Here is an 18,770-nt window from a genome sequence, read left to right on the forward strand (position 1 = left end):
GCAGTTTAATTAAACCAACCTGCTCCCACGAGATCCCAACGTAGAATACCCAATCAAAACGTTACAACGCAAAAAATCGTCCTCGTCTTCCTCATCGCTTCTTCCTTCTCCTCGTTCCTTGATATCAACGCGAACTCCAACAACATGAGTACTTTATTTTTATTTTTTGTTCTTATATATTTATGCTACAATTATTGTTTTCACAAGTCACAACCGCCTGTACTGACTGATTATGGAATGTTTAGTTGCTCTTCATATTGTTTTACTAGTGCATACTTACTGTATGCCGAATTGCCGACGTACAAGTGTGATCGGATAGTACTGATGCCGGTATCTCGGAGGCTCTCAATTGGATCTACCAGCGGCTATAAATTAGGCTATAAACATTGCCTACACACAGCGCTTACAATGCCAGTCTGGAGAATCTAGTGCTCGAAACGGTATTCCCTTTTTTTTTGCACTCGCTTACATAATAATAATAATAATTTTACTCAAGAGAGCAAACTACAAATATAATAAAACAGGCCCGTCTAGGCCGAAAGGCTTGTGGCACTCGCCCTGAAGCAGCCAGCGGCATACAGTTTGACAGCATATGAACATATAAAGGTACTACATCCTATGATAAAGTTGCCGTAGCGCTTTTTTTTAGTTTGTACTTCGATTCCAAAGAAAAACTGACGAAGGGGAACTCATTAAAGTTACGAGGTACATAGCATTGCCTGCGACAAAGTCCATATTTTGTGTGTGAGAAATGCACAACAAGGTTAACTCGCCTGCGTCTAGAAGGGCAGCATTCGCTAACCGGGGTCCTATATGAGAGGTACCAAAAAAGTTTTTACAATATGCAATTTACTTTGATAATAACTCTATTATTCATGCAAAAATGACATTTTGATATGTATATTTCTGGTAAGTATGCATTATCAAATATCTGAATTCATTTACAAGGCGTTGGTGCAAAAGACTTCAAAATTTCCGTCGTAGAACAGACTTCTTATTATTACCCGAAAACTTCAGTAACATATTTGAAAGGCTCCTTTCCTCCATGTTCTCCCTTCTTTTTCCTTTACCTTACACCCGCTCAGAAAAATGATGTCAGTCGACAACCCCAGTGACAGGGGACCCCTTTTCTTCTGGTGTACCAGGTTGCAAAACCGTACAAAGGAGGTGAAGGGCGATAAAGGCTTCTGGTCGACACACGGAAACCAACCAAAAAAGATATGGGAAGGTCGAGCGGCAAGGCCTCGCAGCGGGAGTCGCGATATTCCCTACACAGTCCTTTTTTCCCCTGAACGCCAAGAGGAACCATTCGACAAAAAATAACTATGGTCACCTGACAACATAACAGGTTCTTGTTTGAGTGTGGCAAAAAAAGTACAGTTCGGCCTCCTTATTATGTGGGACAGGATAATATATGCATTCCTTTCTTTTTTTAGAAGAATTTCTGAAGCGTAAATTTTTACTCCAGATTTCGTTGTGTTGAATGCTGAGGTCTCAGTTAATTCAATCTAAACTTGAAAACGTGAAATTCGGTCGTGGAAAAGCTGAAGAACTGGACACCATGTGAGCCAAATTTATGCGTATTTTAGGAAAATCACTATTCTTAAGGGCAACACAGATGCAATTACAAAATTGGGGTTTCCAAAGATGAATATGAGCGCTAGTTGCCAAATGAAGGAATGATCACGGAAAAGTCGTTTCATATAATCAAAGCTCGCCCGAGATGCCAGATTTTCTTCCCCGGAAAAAAATGTCCCCAGGCAGAACCGTCCCCAGGAAAAAATATCCCCCGGAGAAATCGTCTCCGCAAGAACGAAAGCCGTTTGATCGAACGCGGGACATTTGGTTGAAAGTCATTTGATGGAACACCGTTTGATCGAAACGGCAGCGGTCGTTTGATTGATTTTTTTATTGCTTCGTTTGGAGCAGATGCATACTCTAAACAAGATTGAACTAAAGTTTTATATGGCTGTTAATACAATAACTGTATTTTATACTATGGCGAAATTTCCTTCTTAGCATTCAGACTTCGAGTGCCTTTCGTGCACATATCACTATCCCATTTCGGATCCCAGCAATGAAAAGGGTGCCCAGAAGAAGAGCAGACTATTGACTGCTCCCAACTTGAAGACATTTTCTTCGGTATGTGTCCTACAGCTACGGGGGATGCTTCCGCATTGTTATATTCAATTCAATTCAATTCAGTTTTATTCAATTTTATTTCCTTTCGGGTGGGAGAGAGTAAAAAGCCAGAACGCTGTGCTGTTCGTGAATGACCAATAAAACCTTTCTGCAAATGACCAGTGGTCTCCCCTCTTTAGCTGAAAAAAAAAGCAAGAAACAAACAAAAAAGGAGAGGACACTGATTGCCTCATGCTCCACATGTTCGAATCAAAAGTTACAGAAAAAGATGTGCTAAGGACACGCTGCGAGCTTCGAACTCCCTTCGAAAAAGCGTCTTTCGAACAAACGGCGTCGATCAACCGGCTTTCGATAGAACGGCTTGCGACCAAGCGGTCTTCGATCAAACGCCTTCTCCAAACGGGTTAGGAGAACTCGTCACAAGCCCGGTCGTCACAGGCCAACTGGTCATAGGTGAACTCGTCAAGGAGGCCAACTCGTCACAGGGCATCTCGTACGAGGAACTGCCGTCACGCCGGAATAATCGTCACAATGAACACTCGTGTCACGGCGTGGATTTTGACTGTAGAACTACAAATTTACTTTTCATTATTCCTATGAATGATTCAGTACACCGTGTAGTCAGCTATGATCAAAACATGACGCTATAACTGAAATAAATACAACTAGATGCCACGACACGGTTTAAAGAGAACAAACAACAAATGCGGTTTTATTGAGCTTGCACGGGCCTATTCGCCTCGAGATCGAACAACGACGCCACCGCACGGCGGCTCCGTGAAACACCATTAGTGGGGACGCGGCGCTATACCGTCGCATGTGAATGTATGTGACAAGAAGCGCGTGTGAGTTTTCCTTGAAAAACAAGCCTCCGGTTGGTTTCAAAATGAATGAAGAGGACGAGAGCTGCGTCGAAGGTAAAGTGCTGTGACACTTATATGCCATTGTGTTGTTTCATTACGCGTTATTCCAGCACTGTTCGTCGTGCAATAGCGGCAAAAGCGTGGAGCGAATGTTTACTTCTTCTCTTCATTTCAGTCAAGATATCTCTGACAACCATTTTACAGCATGTCGGGGAAGGCGTTCGCTGCCTAAAAGAAGGCGAAGAAGTGATCAATGCTGGTCACATTATAGAGTGCAGCGTCGTTGAAGTCACACCTTCTACCGTCCAAGTACTTGGTTTCGTATTACAGTCGTCTGCACCCACAAAGGACCCACACAAAGTGAGCTTGGCACTGACGGAAGGAGGGAACATACAGCTGTTGTCCTGCACCTGTCCTGCCGGGTGAGGCGCCTCATTTGTTAGGCAGATCGCCTGTACTTGACATCTATAAGCCATATTCGTCTTGTTAAATTCAAGTATTCATTCTTTTCCAGGGAGTCTCACAAATGCAAGCACTGCATTGCGGTGCTTTTGCACATTAATAGGGCGCAAAGGTTGACCAAATTGTCTTCCACAGACAAGCCACAGGCGTGGGGACGCCTAGCAAAGGCTGTAGTACAGGAAAAGTATGCACCTAAGAACGTAGTGCATCTCCCTTTTTGCCCAAAGGTACATTATCCTCATTTGTTTTTCTGATTGAAGCGTTCCCACAAGCATTCACCTTTTCAAAACATGTTCTTTAGTATGAAGTCCCAAGACTGCCACGTCCAAGAAGCGGGGTGCCGGAGCGACTGGTGGCAAAGCTGCCGTATGTATCACAGACTGAAATGTACTTGAGAAAAAGGAGAACAGGTGCATAAATTTACTATTACAGATGCTATTTACATCACCTTATAGGAACAAGACATGGACTACACATTTACATATTTTGACCCCAATGTGTTTCCTTAGCACTAACCATTATAATGAAAATGTGTAGGAGGAAATTTTGAGGACAAGGATTCCACTGAGCACCCAAGCAAGCAGCCTGCACCGTCGCTTCCACCCACCATGTCCGAGCTCCTCTCTGCCACGGAACACACACAGTTCAGTTCCTTTCTAGAAAACATCAGTATCATATATGATGAGAATGCCATCAGCAGAATTGAAAGGGTCACGCGAGAGCAGTCTTTTTGTTCTTCGTGGAAAGAATATCGAAGGGGAATGGCAACAAGTTCAAATCTGCACGCCTTCCTGACAAAAGCAAGAAAGTTGACGAAGGAGCCACGACCCCATAACCTAGGAAGCATTGTAAGCAATGCACTCAGATACACCACATACCAGTCACCCTGCATGAAGAATGGCATTGAGAAAGAAGCAGATGCCAGGTACATCGAAGTGCTACAGAGCCAGGGGCACATTGTGGAAGTATCACAAAGTGGATTTATGATTTCGCAACAGTGTCCGGTAATGGGATGCTCCCCTGATGGAATTGTGAATTTCCACTGTCGCTGCTGTGAGGGGGTTCAGAAGGTTCTGGAAATTAAGTGCCCCCAGAAGATAGAAAATAGTTTTACGAACTTAAAGCCGAAGCCATCATATTTTACACAGATCCAAGTCATAATGGGCATCTTTGGCATAAATGCATGCGATTTTTTTGTCTTCAAGAATGACAATGAATATAAACTGGTTACTGTGCCATTTGACAGTACGTATTTTGTGGAATGTGTCAACGCTGTCCGTCTTATCTATGAGGGGTATTTGTTTTGCGCTTTGAAGACTGTTCTGTGCCACAAATAAATTTGATATTTGAATTTCTCAGGTGTTTTCATCTGTGTGTCATTCTTTTCAGTCTTGCAGTCTTTTCTTTCAGTCATTCAGTCTTTTCTTTTAGCCTGCTCTACTCATTGCTTTATCCACTGATGCAATCATGAATTCTTTTTGTATGTTTTGCTCAACCTCATTTTTTTATTACATGACATGCTGTACAGACTCAACACCACTAGATGCATACTGAACATAATATTGCACATGCCACTTGAATAACTATTGCACATATCACTCAAATATCACAATGCACGCATCACTCAAAAATATCACAGTACATGTATCACTCAAATATCACAATGCACACTGAACATAATATTGCACATGCCACTTGAATAACTATTGCACATTTCACTCAAATATCACAATGCACGCATCACTAAAAAACATCAAAGTGCACGTATCACTCAAAAATATCACAGTGCAGGTATCACCCAAATATCACAATGCACGTATCAGTAAAAAATATCACAGTGCGTGTATCACTCAAATATAACAATGCATGTATCGCTCAAATATATCACACTGAACACATAACCCAAATTTATTGTACAATGTTTGCCCTATTTAGATATATCTATGGGCTGTGATATGTGTTATTTTGGACAGGATGGTTGAGGCTTAAAGGTTGGAGAAACCTTTCTTCTGAAAGTATCGGCCTGGATAAATTTACAAGACCACAAAGAAGACGCACCACATTATCAAAAACTGGCAACAGTTGCGTAGGAAACTTTTGTTGCAATATTTTATAGGCTTTAATCCTCTGAATTGCACGTTCTACGTGGACACGTGCCCGTGCAATTTTCTGGTTTGCCAAGGCCTCACTTTCATGCATTTGTTTCCTCTGCTTCAAGAATGGGGGACGAATTAGACGTACACGTGCATCATCACACTGGTGCTCAATGAGAAAGCCTTTATCTGTCATAACATGGTCTGTGTAAGGTAGGCACATGTTTAGAACCCCAGATTCTTTTGTCACATGTGTGTCTGACGCACGCCCACCAAATGCTTGACTGACAAAACTGATGAACCCACTTGGAGTGCACCCAATCAAAACTTTAGCGGTGTAGGTTTTCTTATAGTGGCTGTATGTAAGAATACGTGACACCAGGTCACCTGGCCTCTCAAGAGCTACTTCTGTGCAATCTAACACGATCCTTGTGTTTTTGAACTTGTCAAAGTAAACTGTCAGGTTTTCCAAGACAGATTCCTTGCTAGGAAAGAAGACTGCAGTGCCAAGAATTTCTGCTAAAATGCAGATGGCGCTCTTTATAATGTTTGACACCGTTGTCCTGTGTATACCGAACAGTACAGACAGAAAGCTGAAGTTTGTGTTGTGATAAAGCTTTATCATTGTAAGTAGAACTACATCACAGTCATTGAGACCGTATCCTCTTGGTGAATACCTCAATCGTAGTTCAGAAAATTCTGATATGATATTCCTAATAAGCTGTAGACAACTTATGCCTGTCAAAATTCGCAGGTGTTCATCTGACTTTACCTTGCAGAATGACAAGATTGGAGCTTTGTTTCCATGTATTCATATGTGTTGACTTGGATACATACATCCCACAAAATGCTATCATTCTTGCTCAGCATTTCTTGTATGGCCTCATCAGTACACACTGCAAGAAAAACTATTATTAATGTACTATAAATATATTAAGAATGCACAGCTGAATAGGGCATGTTACTGGGAAGTCCTCAAATGGTAATTTTTTTTTTCTTCTGTAACAAAATAGGGACTTAGTTATGTCACACATGATTCACCTCTAACCTCTGGGAAATGGTAACAAGTTAGTCATATTTTTGTGTGTGTAATGAGCAAAATAGTTTCCTTTTATTTTGATTTTTGATAGAGTGTACCAGCCATCACAGGTGTCTTGTGCAGATTGTCACTGTGTCCGGAATATCCGTGTGTCTGCGCTAGGTCAGAGGTCAAAAGAAAACAATCTACCTTCTTGATTCGATGTCTCGCTAGAGCTTCCTGCTGGTGAGTCACAAGACATTTCTTTGGTGTGGTCATCTAAAAATGCAAACATGAACAACAGGATGTAAATACCTTCAGGAAACTTGTTAATGCATGAGCAAGCCAAAACTTACTACTTATTAATTATAATATTTATTATTAATATAATATAAAATTATTATATATATATATATATTTCTATATTATATTATATATTGGACAGCTGTTTCGGCCTTCTTGGACCTCATCAGCAGTACGCAGGCAGGCAACGTTTGAGTGGATGGCGTCATCCACTCAAACGTTGCCTGCCTGCGTACTGCTGATGAGGTCTAAGAAGGCCGAAACAGCTGTCAAGTACTGGCATGGTGACGTTTGACTTGCAAACATATGCTATACGTGCAGCCAAAGAGCTCCTGCTATTTTCCCCCTCCTATTATATTATATATATATATATATATATATATATAATAATATTGTTAATATATTAACTTATTAATACTCAATAAATAACATTCGCAGGTGACGCATGACATACATCTAAGTAAATGTATTTTCATACTCACAACACTGTGTTACGTTCTGCTCTACTTCACGTGAAGTCGTTTGCAGACTTGGCTCGCACCTACGGACTGAAAGAATCATTCATTACTAATAAGAAAATGAGTGAAAAAAACGCCGTGCAAGTGCAGAGTTCGCATGTACCTGGCGACTTCCGATGCTGCGTCTCTCTGTCATGACGCCTTTTAGGTAGTCTTTGCGAAGGCACCGCAGTCGGTTTTAGTCTTGGACGAACAAGACCTAAGAAAGACACTGCGGGTTAAACTTATGCGGTGTCAACTACTAACACAAGGATGGGATTGGAAATGCTCGGAAGGAACAACATAGCCCGAAAGCAGCGCACACGACACAGACTGTTATCAAACCACACTGCGGCAGTTTCAAAACTGCGTTGACCCAAGTATCCCACATCGAATCTTTGCTTTTAACACACAGATAATTATTTGTCATGCGGAGATCCCGGACGAGCGAAAACACACGAAGAGAGGACGCGGGGCTCTTTCCATGCTCCATTTATTATGTTGCGATTGCAAAATTTTAGATTACTAACCTTTGTTGTCTTTCTTTGTCGTTTGTCTGAAGTCGTCATTGGTGAAATGCTTGCTGCACACTTCGCTGTACGCTGAAGGCTTCTTCGCTGTTTTCAACTTTATGACCCACGCTTTTCGCAACGCCAGGTTTTTCGGAAACTTGTGAAAGCTCACACCATTTTCTGTCCTGTAAGTTGTGCATCCAAATACACAACAGAAGCGGACCATATTGTACGAGGTTTTCACGTCGAATTTGTGCCAAAACAATGCGTTGAACGGGAAAACGCAAGTAGAACTGCATCCAGCTCCACAGAATCCATATAGCGCGTACGGGCCGGCTGTCTGGGCATCCCCACTAATGTCGCGCCTGCAGCGCCACCTCAAGTTCGATCTCGAGGCGAATAGTACAACATGGGACTCAAAACCGGATATTTCTTGCAATATTCTGAAAGTGCAAAGGGGAGATCCGCTGGAGTGCCCCTCTAGATCCATGGAAATACGCTCATTAAGATTTTTATATGTCGCAGCTTTGGGAGAACGTATGGATTTTGGTGCGCTTGTCTCTGCTTTCGAATGGTACGTTCGAATGGTACGAATGGCGAAGGCATCCGGGAAGCCGTATGCTCACTGACGGTTGCGGCGGCATCAAGTAGGATCCGATGAGGTGGATCGCTTCCATTCTCTGCAATGCAAGAATGCATAAAAAAACAGCCACACTGCCACCTCCCCAGCATACAAAAAGAAACAATATCCTACCTGCTTTTCTCTTCATGATCTGACGGACTTTGAGCACGTTGATTTCAGTTGGATCTCCAGCATGGGTGTGAGTACCAGTTAGTCGCACTACAACGCTAATGGACTCGTCAGTAGTTATCTTTGCCTTGCAGATAGCACGATCTCGACATACCCAATAAATACCAGAACTGCACTTTCTACTAACTGTGTAGGAAAATCCCTGGTAGAGTAGCAACGGAGCCCCACGCTGAGTTTTCGTCACTTCCATTGCTTCCATGCTCTCCGTGCCGAGGAGGAGGAGTATCGTTGGGAGGAACCCGAGATGTCTGCCTGCCTGATTAGGCGGCATGTTTCTCGGGAAGGGAAAGGTGGTGGAGAGGAGGAGAGGAAAGGGTGAAGTGGAAGACCGAGCGGAATCCGCTCGTGGGGAGGATAGCTGCGTCCATGGGCCGACTTCAGGGGAACTGTGCCGGCATATGCCTATTACACATCTGAGGGAAACCCAGGAAAAAACCCAGACGGCACAGTCTCCAAGCGCACGCGTTACCGCTGCGCCACCGGAGCTGGTGCTCTCCGTGCCCTTAGCAAAGACGTGAAATTTGTACGGTCAGCGGTCTTCGGAATCCGGGTCGGGCACTGGACTAATCCCTTTGGTAAATCACGGTGAAACGCATTCCCTTTGGAACGGGGTCAACCTTGCAACAAGTGTTCCGGTGACGAACCGCCCCCCTTGACAAGTGTTCCGGTGACAAAAGGACCTCGTACCAGAGGGCCGGTGTGACCAATTATCCTGTGACGAGTCTTCCGGTGACGAGTGGGATTGTGACGAGTGGACCGGTTCCCCTTCACATTACACCAGACCTTTCGTTCAGCGTAGACACTAGTTCAGCGGAGAATCCCCAGTGACCCGGAGCTTTTCCTTATCTTCCTCAGAAGGCCTCCCTTTGTTCGCCGTCCAAAGACAGACGGGTACAGGTTTTGGGTCATCCAACGTGCAACTAGCAAGGATTGTCGAAGATGGAAAATCCAGGGAACCGGTCTCGAAAAATTGGCCGTATCTCAAAATAACGTGATCGAAGTCCCCGTTGCAAAATAAACTACTGTAAATAAATGTTATCTGGCTGTTTCTGCGCGGAAACTGCCAAAGCCCACTTAGACTAACCTGAACATGAAAATGCAAACACCGAACTTTTACTAACCTAATAGTCAACTAACTAACGTGCTGTCCCGTCGCGTCCGTTTCATTTATCTCCTATTTCTTAATTTTATTTATTTAGTTATTTATTTATGTATTTTTGGAATAGCAAGTCGACGTCCCGTTTGGCTGACCTTTAGCCCGTTCTTTTTCCCTTTCCGTCTAATAAATATATCCCCCTCCCCCGTCGCTGTCGTTGGTTTTCCTTGCTACGCGAACGTGAATTTGGGTTCCGGAAAAGACTGTTGCTCATTGCGTGTGCGGAAATAATTAGCAGCGGTCGCTTGATCGATTTTTCTTATTGGTTCACGTGGAGCGTTCATGAAAATAAATAAATAAAATAATAAAGATAAAAATAAAAATAAATCGATCAATAAAAGAAAGAGAAACAACAAATAAAGCTGCAGTTCTAAGTGCCGTGATCCTAAGAAACATTTATCTGTGTGTAATCCACTTGCTGGCTGTTTCAACATTACGAACATTACAGGGCAGTCCTGTTGAACGTTACTGGAATGTTTGTGAAGTCGGCCTTCCACTAACCGTAAATACGAGGGATTCTCGTTAGCCTTATGAGACAGTTGACTGAGTAAGCACAAACCCGAAACGGCAAAATCGAGCAAATTGACGTTTCATGTCAAGCTAATAAACTCATCTCACTTCTCTATAAGCGCACCGAAACAAGAAGAGGTTTATTGGTCTCGGTGGTCTCTTACACGGGCCGCGATAATGCTGGCTCGTCTGGTTACCCAACATCCCCCTCCCCCGACAATGCTGACTGATGATAATCCCTTTACGAGCAGCTAAGTAAGCTTTTGTTCTGGTCTCCAAGGCCATGCCCTAAGTCCGCTGTCCATGAAAGTAAAGAGGAGAGAGGGAGCACTACAGTGCGCGTGCGCGCCCCATGGTCGGCGGATGGATCCGCGCGGTTTTTCCTGTGCTACGGCTAGAGGGCGACACAGAATGGCGCGGTTTACGGGGCTTTGAGACGGTATTTATCCGTACGTTTCATGCTTTTTTATAAAAACGGAAAGTGGTAGACATATAAATTTGGTGTCTTTCGATTCCTGAAATATTTCAAGAGAAAGTAAATGCAAAGTTTTTTTTCGAAATATCTATAGAAGTTTAATAAAACCTGTTCAAAGAGGGAGGAGAAAAATTGTGTATTTTTTTTCGCATTCGTGACGTCGCCGTAAAATACATACGACATGTATGAGAAATCTGGTAGCTTAATGCTCTTCATCTCGTCTTCCTCTTTATGATGAAACCACCCGCGTCAAAATCTGCGCGGCGGTTACCGAGAAAAAGCATAAAAACTGTTCCATAGGGAATATACATTGGGACGGAGAGCTGGTATCAAGCCGTATCAAGCATCGTCATTCTTCTTTTATTTCATTTTATTTTACTTTGCCTGTGATGTCGCAAGACATCTGCCCTGATTTAGAAAGGATTAGGCGCAACTGAACCTGAACCTCTCCGGCCTCTCTAGCCAGTTTTCTGCTAGCTGCTTCGGCAACACTGGTCTTGGCGCGAAGCATCACTAGTTCGTGCAGTTTCACCACTTTCACTTTAACACGTGCCGTGCAATTCGCTACAGATGTCTGTTGCAGAGAAGAGTAAGTTTTGGCTGTGTCGTGAAGAAAACTCTGGGGGCAACACAAAACATATGGGCCTCATGCACGAACTTGTCTTGAATCGTGGGGTTTCTAACCTTCGCTGTTTCTGGTCTTGTCATTGTGTCGTCTTTGCACTGATTATTATGCCCCTCCTTCATCAATTGTTAATAGAGAGTTTTAGTTGTAGCTTACGTGCGCAAAGCGATTTCGTATCCCCAGCAGCAGTCTTGGGCAGGCTCGATTCGTTTTGGAGAGCCTCATTTTAGTGAGTTGCGTTTAGGCGAAGAGGGTACAGTTTAACTCGTCAAACTTGAGCGAAAAAGGAAAGAAAACGGGCGTGTATTATCGAACTACATTTTCGGGATTGACCGGCTCGTTTTAGAGAACGGCGTTAGCGAGCCAAGATTCAGTTTTAGGGTGTCATGAAACATACCTTGATCGGCGTCACCATTCTGCAAGTCTGCTTCACCTCACACTTCCTCTCAAGTATTTTGCAGTTTCGACTGTGTTCTTTGTAATAAAAAAATATCTTTCTGGATGGGAGGGGGGGGACAACGCAGAGCGTAACTATTTTCAATACAAACATCAAGCAGACGACACAAGCAACAAACGAAGGTTGGGCCAAGCTTGGCACTAGTTAGGCTGGCCTACCTAGCCTTCGTGTTTGTGTTTGTTTACGTGTCTTGCCCATCGCTCAGGCTTGCCTATCATGGTCTTGGTTAATTGGTACATCATCGGTAGGGTTCCAGGTTTTCGGATTTTATTTCTGGGCGTTACTGGAGGATGTTTTTCGGTGTTTATTGTTTTTTCAAAAAACGAAGTTTTTCGGAGTGTATGATTTACAGCTCAATTAAAATCCGAAATTCGGACAAAACTTAACGACGCACGCACGGTTGTTCAGCGAAAACGCAGTTGTCACATTTATTGCTTTAACACTAAAGGGACACAAGCTTAACAATACATTTTGTACGACGCATACTGAAGTGTTCCGCAATTCCAAATGCACCCTTTCTGTGTGTAATGCTCATGTTATGCGGCAGTACTTACACACAACAATCTCTGCATTGCGATCGCGGGACGATGTGAACTCCTCGAAATCAGGGTACCCCTTCATATTGTCGCAGGGTAGCTTTCGTTTACGTCCCATCTTGTCGTCAGCACTGCAACTAGTTGTGCTTTCAAGAAGGCCACCCCATATGACCTCGGTTCGATGCTTATTGTAGTGTTTAGGGCACGTTTAGGACAAGGAAATTGGGAAACAGACTGGGGAAATAGATGGGCAGTGAATCCTCAAGTCATCGAGATAACCGCCGAAGAAAACGCTAGGTCACGAAAACCATTATTATGTTGCCGTGGGGCCTGTATCCGAGGTCAGGAGAAACCCAGGACACAAAAGTAGGCTAAGAGCATTAACCTGGTTGTGAGGGAAATCATCTGCCAAGCAGACTTTTTCGGATTGGTCCGAATTGCATAAAATTGTACTGGAGTATGTTTTTAGGTTTCTTTTTTTATAAATCTGAAAACCTGGAACCCAAATCATCGGCCAACAGGCTTGTTTCTTGATACAGGTCTGCACCCTGGCCAGCCCACATTGTGCCAAGACACAGACCAAAGCATTCCTGCGGCGTCTCTCATATTCATACTCTATTGTCTCGTGGCGTAAGGTAGCGTAAGGCATTTATCATTCTTTGTCTGCTGCTCCCATTTCCTACAACGGACAATGTGCACAGCATTTCAAAGTGCAAAAAAATAAAATAAAACGTAGAGAGGGAGAATCATAGAAGCTTGCAAGATGCTAGGACCAAACAGCTCACAAAGAAAGGCAATTGCATTTCTTTCCTGAAGAACAGGTTCTATACATAGGTTGTCTTGCGAGCTTCCACAAATTCGAAGAGTCCTGTTTGCCTGTCAAAATGAAGGGTGATGTGCCTAAGTTTAATTCAATGCGTGCACAAACAACACTGTAATGATGAATTGCTCGTCGTATTAACTCACCATGAAGATAGTGTCTCTGTTTCTTACTGCTTTTCGTTTGAGACATTCACTTGGTCCATCGAAAGTCGAACTTATGCCATGCTACACCATTCTGTGTTACCCTCTCCCCAAGGCGACATACTGAGATTGGACCAAGCTTGGCAAGAGCTTGGCCTGCCAACCTAGACGTGCTTGGCCAACGAGCTCGTTTCTTGGTGCGGCTCTGCCCTCTGGTCGGCGGCTTGCCAAACCTCGCTCTGCCTATCACTATGCAGCATTGCCTTAACATTGGCTGGCCGAAGGAGTCGTTGGCCAGCTGTCATATACATATTTTTGAAGACCTGATGCGATGCACTGATTTTTGGCAAATTAAAGTTTGCCAAATTTTCAATACACAGGAGTCTATGGGAGATGCAACAAAATCGCTTCTCTCGGCCCGCCCGCACGCGATATTTGGGCCAAAATGATGTCATTCCCTATAGTAACAGTTGGGAAATTGATTGCAATGAATAAATTTCACAAGCTTACTGCAGTTTTCCAGATCCCTGCGAATGAAAATAATGGCTTTGTCGTTTGCTATCACGTCTCGCAAGCTGGCACTGATTACATTACTTCCTTAAAGTGCGAAAGGAAAGCAAAGCGAAGAAAACAATTTTGCAATGGTGCAGCCAACTCTCTCCGGAAGTGAACGTAAACCAGACCGCATGAGTCCACCTTAATAATACAGCGTAGAACGTGAAAAAACAATGTGCAAGTTTCCGGCGATAACGATTCACAAGTAAACAGAAAACTGTTGAGAGCATTAAATAGTTTAATTAGCGGAAAATGAGACTTTTGTGCAGTAGGCTGCACTTCTTCAGGTTTGAGGACCTGTTACAAATAGTCAAGAATATATCAACCCAAGTCGCAAAAGAGTAGAGGGCGAGGGTTGAGAAGGATACAAATAAATGTACTACAAAGGAGGTGGCTAGACAAGTTCGCGCAGACATACAGATGACGTAGCAGCACATATGAATGGACACAGCGGCCAGTTAGGTACAAAACACAAAAGGACCCTTGGACGTCCGGGGAATTAGGGCTCGAGGGCGAAGGATTTAGGACATGGAGCACCTGGCTGGCAAAGAGCTTCCAGGCTCTGGGAAAATGGTGTGGCATTTTTGGTTTACTGTTTGGGCAACATGATGTAAAATGTGAAAATTTGCAGACCTGTAATGCGGAGCGTATATGCAATAAACAAGAAAAAAAAAAATCATGGTTTAAAGTGTTGCAGCGAGCAGCCATACATATTGATGCCGTTTGGTTGCAAGGTTGCGAATTTTGAAATGGAATAAGATTCTCGGTTTTTTCGTTTGATATCAGTATTGTAACTGGATTCCAAGATGGTAATGAGTAGATGAGTGTTTAGGTCATGTCCCGGGAGGTTAAAATGTAACGCTACTGGGGTCGAGCGGTTATTAACAATATTCGATTTGTGCCCATAGAATCTTTCGCGGATAGTGTTGCGGGTTTTGTCGATGTATTGTTTGTTACATAGTTTGCACGCAATCATGTAACAAAGGTTGAAAGAATTACAATGTAAGGTTTGCCTAATTGTGAACTTAAAATCGTTAGCAGCGCTAGAGATCGAGGTGGATGGAGCAATAAAATGTCAGGTTTGACGACGAGAGCCTTTGCAGGGTACACAGCCGGGGGTATCTTGGTTTCGTCCGAACGAAGTGAGTAGATCACGTATATTGCATGACCTGCGGAATGTGATACCAGGGGCATTAGGGAAAATTTCTTTAAGTTTGTCATCGGCATGAAGTATGTTAAGGTGACGTTTGAAGATGAGTCCAGCATTACTAAGCCAGCGATTGTAAGTAGTGATGAAAGAAAAACTATGATTGTGTGCTTTCTTGGGCTCCCGGGACAGCAAGGTTTCTCTATCCAGGGCCATAGCTTTAGAGAGGGCATTATTGATGAGGCTATCAGGATAATCACGTTTTATGAAGTAGTTTCTCATTTCGTTGGCATGTTGAAGGAAGTCCTCTGTATTTGAGCAAATCCGTTTAACGCATGTTAGTTGTCCAAAAGGAATATTACGTTTCTGGCTGTTCGGGTGGTGGCTACTGAAATGAAGATACTGTCGTTTCTCGGTAGGCTTCTTGGATAGGTCTGTAACTAGTTTCCCAGATTTAATGGAAACTGAGACGTCTAGAAACGTGACAGATGTGTCGGAATAATTGCACGTGAATTTTATGTGATTGTGCAGAGAGTTGAAACGGTCAAAGAAGGAAAGTAGTGAAGATTTGTCAGCGGACCAGATGACAAAAATGTCATCAATATACCTGAGAAATATCAGTGGTTTAAATGGAAATGAGTCCAGGGCTGTCTTTTCAAATTGACCCATAAAGAGATTCGCGTATTTTGGGGACACGCGTGAACCCATAGCTGCACCATGAATTTGGACGTAATGTTTGTTGTTAAAGACAAAGTTATTATACCTCAGTACTAACTCCAAAAGTGAGACGACAGCTGAGGTTTCAAGAATATCTGAAGGAAAAGAGGAGAGGTAGTGTTCTACAGCGCTGATACCTTCATCATGGGGAATATTTGTCATAATGATGGCACATCCATAGGTACCAGAGTAACGTTACAAAGGTCAGAAAATTGGTTGTTGATACAAGACACTTTAGCCAGGAAGTCGTTAGTGTCTTTCACGTATGAGGGAAATTGTGGAGGAATGTGTTTAATACAATGATCCAGGATGAGATAAATTTTCTCGGTCAGTGTATTAATGCCTGAGATTTTGGGTCTGCCAGGGTTGTTTTCTTTGTGCATTTTAATCAGGATGTAAAAACTGCCAAGTGTGGTGTTTTTGGGCTTCATGAAATCTGCTATAGAGCACGGAAAAATGTTATCTTTGGGCTAGTTCCATCTCAAATCGAACAATCCGGTACACTTGATGTCTCGAATGAACGGGGAAAAAAATATATGTTGAAGTCATCGGTGAGTTAGGAGAAATAAACGCTTTTGAAATTCTCTGCGCTGCACGGTTTGGGAAATAGGAGAGGAGGAGAAAACTGCCTCTCAGAAGACGTCGTCATGCGCAGATTTGAGCATTTCCTACAAGGCTATTTATTGTTGCATTGTAGTAATTTCTTGATCTGGCTTTAGACAACCTAGGGCACAATAGGCTCCTGGATTGGCAGTGTTCTGTCAGTTTTTGTTTGTCTGCAAAAAAATATCAAAGTTGACTAAAAGCGCCGACAAGCACCATATTCACTGCAACTTTGCGGGCGATGTAAAAAACGGTTAAAATCGAGCTTTATGCCATTTAATTTGTCATTCATGGGGCTATCGAATTATATATAAATTTTTACTCTACGAGCGACACCTCTTTAAGTAGCACCATACCACCGAAAAATGACGAATTTCGGAAGCTTTTATCTAAATAACCCCACCAAAAACTTGCCTCGAAAATTGTATATGTTGTAGGTAGTCCCTTAGACTATGCACAGCAGAAAAATTAAAATTCGGACTTAATCGGTAGGCGCACTGTGAATTTTTTGCCACCCCGATGCGCGGAGTGCATTCAAGCGCTGGCTCCGTGTCTCAAATTTTCCAAAGGGACTTTCAACTTCTGTCTTCACATGAAAGTAATTACTACAGTTTGAAGCCGTTCTGAGCATTTATGTTCATAACAGTGTTGTAATCGCTGAATGTAGATTGTGGAGCAACCAGATGCGCTCGCATTTTTTGCGGGATATCACATATGGATTGCAAGTGCTGGAAGCTCGTGAAGAACAGAATGCTTTAGAATACTTTTGCGTCTTTATAAGAGGTATATTTGTTCACGGTGATCATAAAAGCATATTGCATAAAATATGATCATATCAAAGCATAAAACAACTTGACAGTGAAGAAGACAAGGTAAGAAGGTAACGTAATATGCAGAGCATCCCGGGTGGATGAGTGCACGTGTCATGAACTGCTTTAGGCTGTTGTAGGCCTTAACGTTACTTTTGATGGCAGGTTCTTGTAAGATTTTCTTGATAGGCTCTTCTCACGTTACATGCTAACTCGCTGCAATCCTGGCAGTTACGCCTGGATGTTCCTGGCAAGGCAACACCAAAAGCAGTCTCCAGTGTACGGCCTTTCTGTCCATTTCTTCACGTATTTCGGAGTGTTCGCCCTGTGCACATGCCTCCACTGACTTCCTTCTTTACTTCAGCTGTGTGGCGTTCCAACAAAAAGCTGGCAGAAGCCAGAAAGAAAGCTCCAAGGCAGAAAATAACTGCACCCAAAAAGACATGATCAGTCATCTTCACATATTAGGACACTTCCTGGGCTGCTTCTTCCTGGTATATTTGCTTCGTAACACATATGCTATGGGTCAGTCAGTTCTGCAGTGGAATTGCCGTGGATTCACTTCCAACATAGATGATATTAACAGTCTTCTTGACAGGTACGACACACTCTGTTTTTGTTTGCAAAAGACATACTTAAATGCAAAACATGAAAACACAATCCGTCATTGCAATATCTTCAGGAAAGATCGTACAGATGCCACTCGTTCATCAGGTGGTGTTGCTATACTAACACCAAAATCCCTTCCTACCAAAAGCTTTCCACTTGTAACAGATCTGGAGGCTGTGGCAGTCCAGATTTGCTTCCAAAGGATCATCACTGTCTGCTCCTTGTACCTACCTCCAAATATCAGATTGAAAAAGTGGGAGCTGGAAGATCTATGCAACCAACTGCCGTCACCGTTTGTAATCCTAGGTGACCTCAATGCCCACAACACTTTATGGGGCAGTGCAAGAGCTGACAGACGCGGAGAGATGATAGAAGTCGTCTTACTGAATACCTCTTTTTGCCTCCTAAATACAGGCACTCCAACTTACGTAAATGCAGCTACACAGGCCTTTTCGGCAACAGTTATATCTTTGTGTAGCCCATGTCTCTTTCAGTGCATAGACTGGAAAGTGGATGAGAACCCATATGGTAGTGACCACTTCCCGGTGGCCCTAAAATTCCGTGGTAGTTCAGTTAGTTTAACGACACGTCCACCATGATGGAAGTTGTCACAGGCAGATTGGACTTTATTCGAAAAAGAAGCTAATCTTGTACCGTCATCTTTTGGATCTATGTCTGTTGAGCATGCAAATGATGTTGTAACGAGCACTATTATAAATGCAGCTAGAAAGTCTATTCCACAAACAACTGGTCTCGTCCCGAGGCGTCCTAAACCTTGGTGGACGAGTGAACGTGAAAAGACTCGCAAGGAACAAAATTGTGCTTGGGGAATCTTCCGAAGGTACCCCACTGCAGCAAATTTACTTACATTTAAGAAAACTCAGGCTAAAGCACGATGGACCCGACG

At 43.1% G+C, this 18,770-nt stretch overlaps 3 protein-coding genes across 7 annotated transcripts in view; 2 read left to right on the forward strand and 1 right to left on the reverse strand.

Moving 5' to 3' along the window:
- Nucleotides 1-2,948: 2,948 nt before the first annotated feature.
- On the forward strand, nucleotides 2,949-4,823 carry LOC135375590 (uncharacterized). 2 transcript variants are annotated; one of them, XM_064608265.1, is made up of 5 exons: nucleotides 2,949-3,059; nucleotides 3,181-3,427; nucleotides 3,520-3,694; nucleotides 3,769-3,877; nucleotides 4,005-4,823. In XM_064608265.1, exons 1-5 carry the CDS (start codon nucleotides 2,966-2,968, stop codon nucleotides 4,802-4,804), a joined length of 1,425 nt encoding a protein of 474 aa, XP_064464335.1. In that variant the 5' UTR covers nucleotides 2,949-2,965; the 3' UTR covers nucleotides 4,805-4,823. The 2 variants fall into 2 exon arrangements, with proteins under 2 accessions (XP_064464335.1, XP_064464336.1); XM_064608266.1 differs by having other exon boundaries at nucleotides 3,210-3,427.
- Nucleotides 4,824-4,948: 125 nt separating this feature from the next.
- LOC135375591 (uncharacterized) lies at nucleotides 4,949-8,247 on the reverse strand. Its single transcript, XM_064608267.1, has 5 exons — nucleotides 7,909-8,247; nucleotides 7,503-7,598; nucleotides 7,364-7,429; nucleotides 6,789-6,857; nucleotides 4,949-6,456 (listed from the first exon to the last, which is right to left on the reverse strand). Exon 5 carries the CDS (start codon nucleotides 6,183-6,185, stop codon nucleotides 5,409-5,411), a length of 777 nt encoding a protein of 258 aa, XP_064464337.1. The 5' UTR covers nucleotides 6,186-6,456; nucleotides 6,789-6,857; nucleotides 7,364-7,429; nucleotides 7,503-7,598; nucleotides 7,909-8,247; the 3' UTR covers nucleotides 4,949-5,408.
- Nucleotides 8,248-11,339: 3,092 nt separating this feature from the next.
- The window catches only part of LOC135375593 (Fanconi anemia group D2 protein-like), a 339,045-nt gene continuing 331,614 nt past the window's right edge, over nucleotides 11,340-18,770 (forward strand). For all 4 annotated transcript variants that reach the window (XM_064608269.1, XM_064608270.1, XM_064608271.1 and 1 more), the window contains exon 1: nucleotides 11,340-11,431. In XM_064608269.1, coding sequence (XP_064464339.1) covers nucleotides 11,413-11,431 — 19 coding nt within the window. In that variant the 5' untranslated portion in view covers nucleotides 11,340-11,412. The remainder of the gene's footprint in view (nucleotides 11,432-18,770) is intronic.

Source organism: Ornithodoros turicata, unplaced genomic scaffold (genome assembly GCF_037126465.1).
Source record: "Ornithodoros turicata isolate Travis unplaced genomic scaffold, ASM3712646v1 ctg00000903.1, whole genome shotgun sequence".
Taxonomy (NCBI): Eukaryota; Metazoa; Arthropoda; class Arachnida; order Ixodida; family Argasidae; genus Ornithodoros; species Ornithodoros turicata.

Excerpts from the sequence above, each read along its gene's own strand:
- LOC135375590 (XM_064608265.1), top strand. The coding sequence starts at position 2,966 with ATGTATGTGACAAGAAGCGCGTGTGAGTTTTCCTTGAAAAACAAGCCT. Across the intron at positions 3,060-3,180 it reads GGACGAGAGCTGCGTCGAAG|TCAAGATATCTCTGACAACC; the intron begins GTAAAGTGCTGT and ends TCTTCATTTCAG. Across the intron at positions 3,878-4,004 it reads CTTGAGAAAAAGGAGAACAG|GAGGAAATTTTGAGGACAAG; the intron begins GTGCATAAATTT and ends GAAAATGTGTAG.
- LOC135375591 (XM_064608267.1), bottom strand. The coding sequence starts at position 6,185 with ATGATAAAGCTTTATCACAACACAAACTTCAGCTTTCTGTCTGTACTG.